Raw genomic sequence first — 2,500 nt, forward strand, 5'->3', positions numbered from 1 at the left:
AAAAAAGCGTAATGTATGTGGCTGGAGTTTAGATTCAACGAGTTTTTAATGAACTCAGAAGCCAAAGAGTAAGAGCTTAAAAAAAATGGAAAAAGAAGCCATACGACGGAAAAAAAAATCTACAGATACCCTACATACATACTTCCTCCCCCCAAAATAAGTTTGAAAATAAAAGAATATAAGGAGAATAAAAAGTATCAAAATTATGATGGACCCTTCAACTTGCTACCAAACTAACCAATGCATTTCATGTTTGCGCATTGAGCATCACTGAGTGATGATGAAAATGCCCGTTATAAATGTCATGTATTATTATTACGTAATTGGGTCAGTTAGCTAATGATGTTAACCCCCAAAAAATTGTTATTTCGTTTAAAGTCCTATTTTTATTCTATTCTCTGACCCCCACCAATTTTACAGTACGCAAGTGTGGTCTGCCTTACATCAACAACGCAATCCTGACTCCAAGCACCAATGCCTACCAGGGTGACGTCATCACTGTGACCTGTAAGCCCGGATACCAACTGGTTGGGTCAAACACTTTCCAGTGTGGTCAATCCACGACACTGCCCGAATGTCAAAGTATGTATATAGATGGGGTCAGCTGGTGATGGTGGTGATAATGACACAATGTTGTTGTTGATTATGATGATGATGGTGTGGTTATTTTGATGATGATGATGATGATGATGATGATGATGGTGATGATGACAATGATGCTGTTTTTGATGATGATAGTGATGGTGATGTTTGTCTTTGATGATAATGGGGATGATGATGATGTTGATGGTGATGATGACAATGTTGTTATCGATGATTCTGTTGATGATGTTAATGGCATGTTGATGGAGTTCGTGTTAATGTTAATGACGATGTTGATTTCCACAAAGTTAAATCTACAACAACAACAACAATTACTACTACTACTACTACTACTACTACTACTACTACTACTACTACTTCTACTACTACGACTACCATTATTAGACCTGTACATTCTCAGTCAATTAACTGAAATCAGTCAATTTGTCAATTTCAAATATTTAAAAAAAGGAAATAAATAAATAAATAAATAAAAAAAGAAAGAATTCACAAATCATAGTCCATGACCGTAAAGTAATTAGGAGTGTTCCACAGCGCTATGCTTAGCTCATGGGGACCGTTTATATTAACGATGTATATATTGCCAAGACTAAGCGACGCTTTTTATAAAAGGCGTGTCTGAACACTTCCCTGGGTATTTTCACACATCCTTCGTTAAATTATTTTTTCACTTTCCAAACCCGTCGTGATCCCAACAGTAGCCAATTTTAACTGAGCCACCGAGCGATAAATTTCACTGTTTCATCTAAGCCAAAATTGACCACATTTACCTGGCGAGTCTCAAAACTATGATAAAGTAAATTGCGAATGCCGGAAGTCCGTTATGTAGACACCTTCAAATCGAAAGTTAGGATAGATTGCTACAAGCACATTTCGATTGCCTCACGTTGTAAACAAACTGGTTGACCGTTTCTTCACTGATTGAGTACCTGATTATAAGGAACAATGGTAAGTAGCTTAATTAATTCCCGTGCAAATCAGGACGTTTTCTGCCATTGTTTTGCTCAAGCCCAAGCGAGCTTGCTGTTTTGTGGCGATTTACCTTCATTTCGATTCTTTGAATTTTTCCGCTACGCCTGGCGAAGTTTCTTCTTGATAATTCACTTCTACTTAATAATTCAGTGTATTGGCCTGAAGTCATATTTATTTAAGTTTTTTTCTTCTGTCATTAACTGATTGAAAATCAAGTTTGCTCATTGCTACATTATTCTAATGTTCTCACAATGGCTGAGCTGTTCGTGGATCGCAATTCAGACTTGTCGAGCATCGATAAAGATGTGAGGAATAAATTCAATTGGTCATGGCACTAGAAGTTAAAGATGATAATGGTGATTATTTTTCTGACTATGTCAAAAAAATTCCAGAGGCAGGAATATGACTTTGATGAAGTCATCTTTACCTATATGAATGACATGCTTATTTAGCATTCCTTCTACATCAAATTATGGCAGTCATACTTCCAGTAAGAAATAACACCCACTATTTTAATATATTTTATTTATCACTCTGCTCTCCAATGATGCCCTTATTTTTAAAAAAAATAATTGAATCTTCAGTTTGTCGAAGAGTTTCAGTCAATTTTTATAGAGCTCATTTACAGGTCTACATTATACTACTACTACTTCTACTTCTACTTCTACTTCTACTTCCACCTCCTCCTTCATTACCGACTACTGCTGCTGTTGCTGCTGTGACTACTGCTGCTGTTGCTGCTGCTACTGCTACTACTACTACTACTACTACTACTACTACTACTACTACTACTACTACTACTACTACTACTACTACTACTATTTCTACTTCTCCTTCTACTTCTACTTCTACTTCGACTTCCTCCTCCTACTTCTACTACTTCGTCTTCCTCCTCCTCCTTCATTACCTACTACTGCTGCTGCTA

General features: G+C 36.6%; 1 protein-coding gene across 1 annotated transcript in view; it reads left to right on the forward strand.

The window, feature by feature from the left end:
- LOC144959577 (uncharacterized) overlaps positions 1-2,500 on the forward strand; it is a 173,005-nt gene that overhangs the window by 84,208 nt on the left and 86,297 nt on the right. Inside the window, exon 20 of the mRNA XM_078892197.1 lies at positions 421-582. Coding sequence (XP_078748323.1) covers positions 421-582 — 162 coding nt within the window. The remainder of the gene's footprint in view (positions 1-420; positions 583-2,500) is intronic.

The sequence above is a fragment of the Berghia stephanieae genome, chromosome 14 (assembly GCF_034508935.2).
Source record: "Berghia stephanieae isolate SIO BIC M18660-M18661 chromosome 14, UCSD_Bste_1.3, whole genome shotgun sequence".
In the NCBI taxonomy this organism is placed as follows: Eukaryota; Metazoa; Mollusca; class Gastropoda; order Nudibranchia; family Aeolidiidae; genus Berghia; species Berghia stephanieae.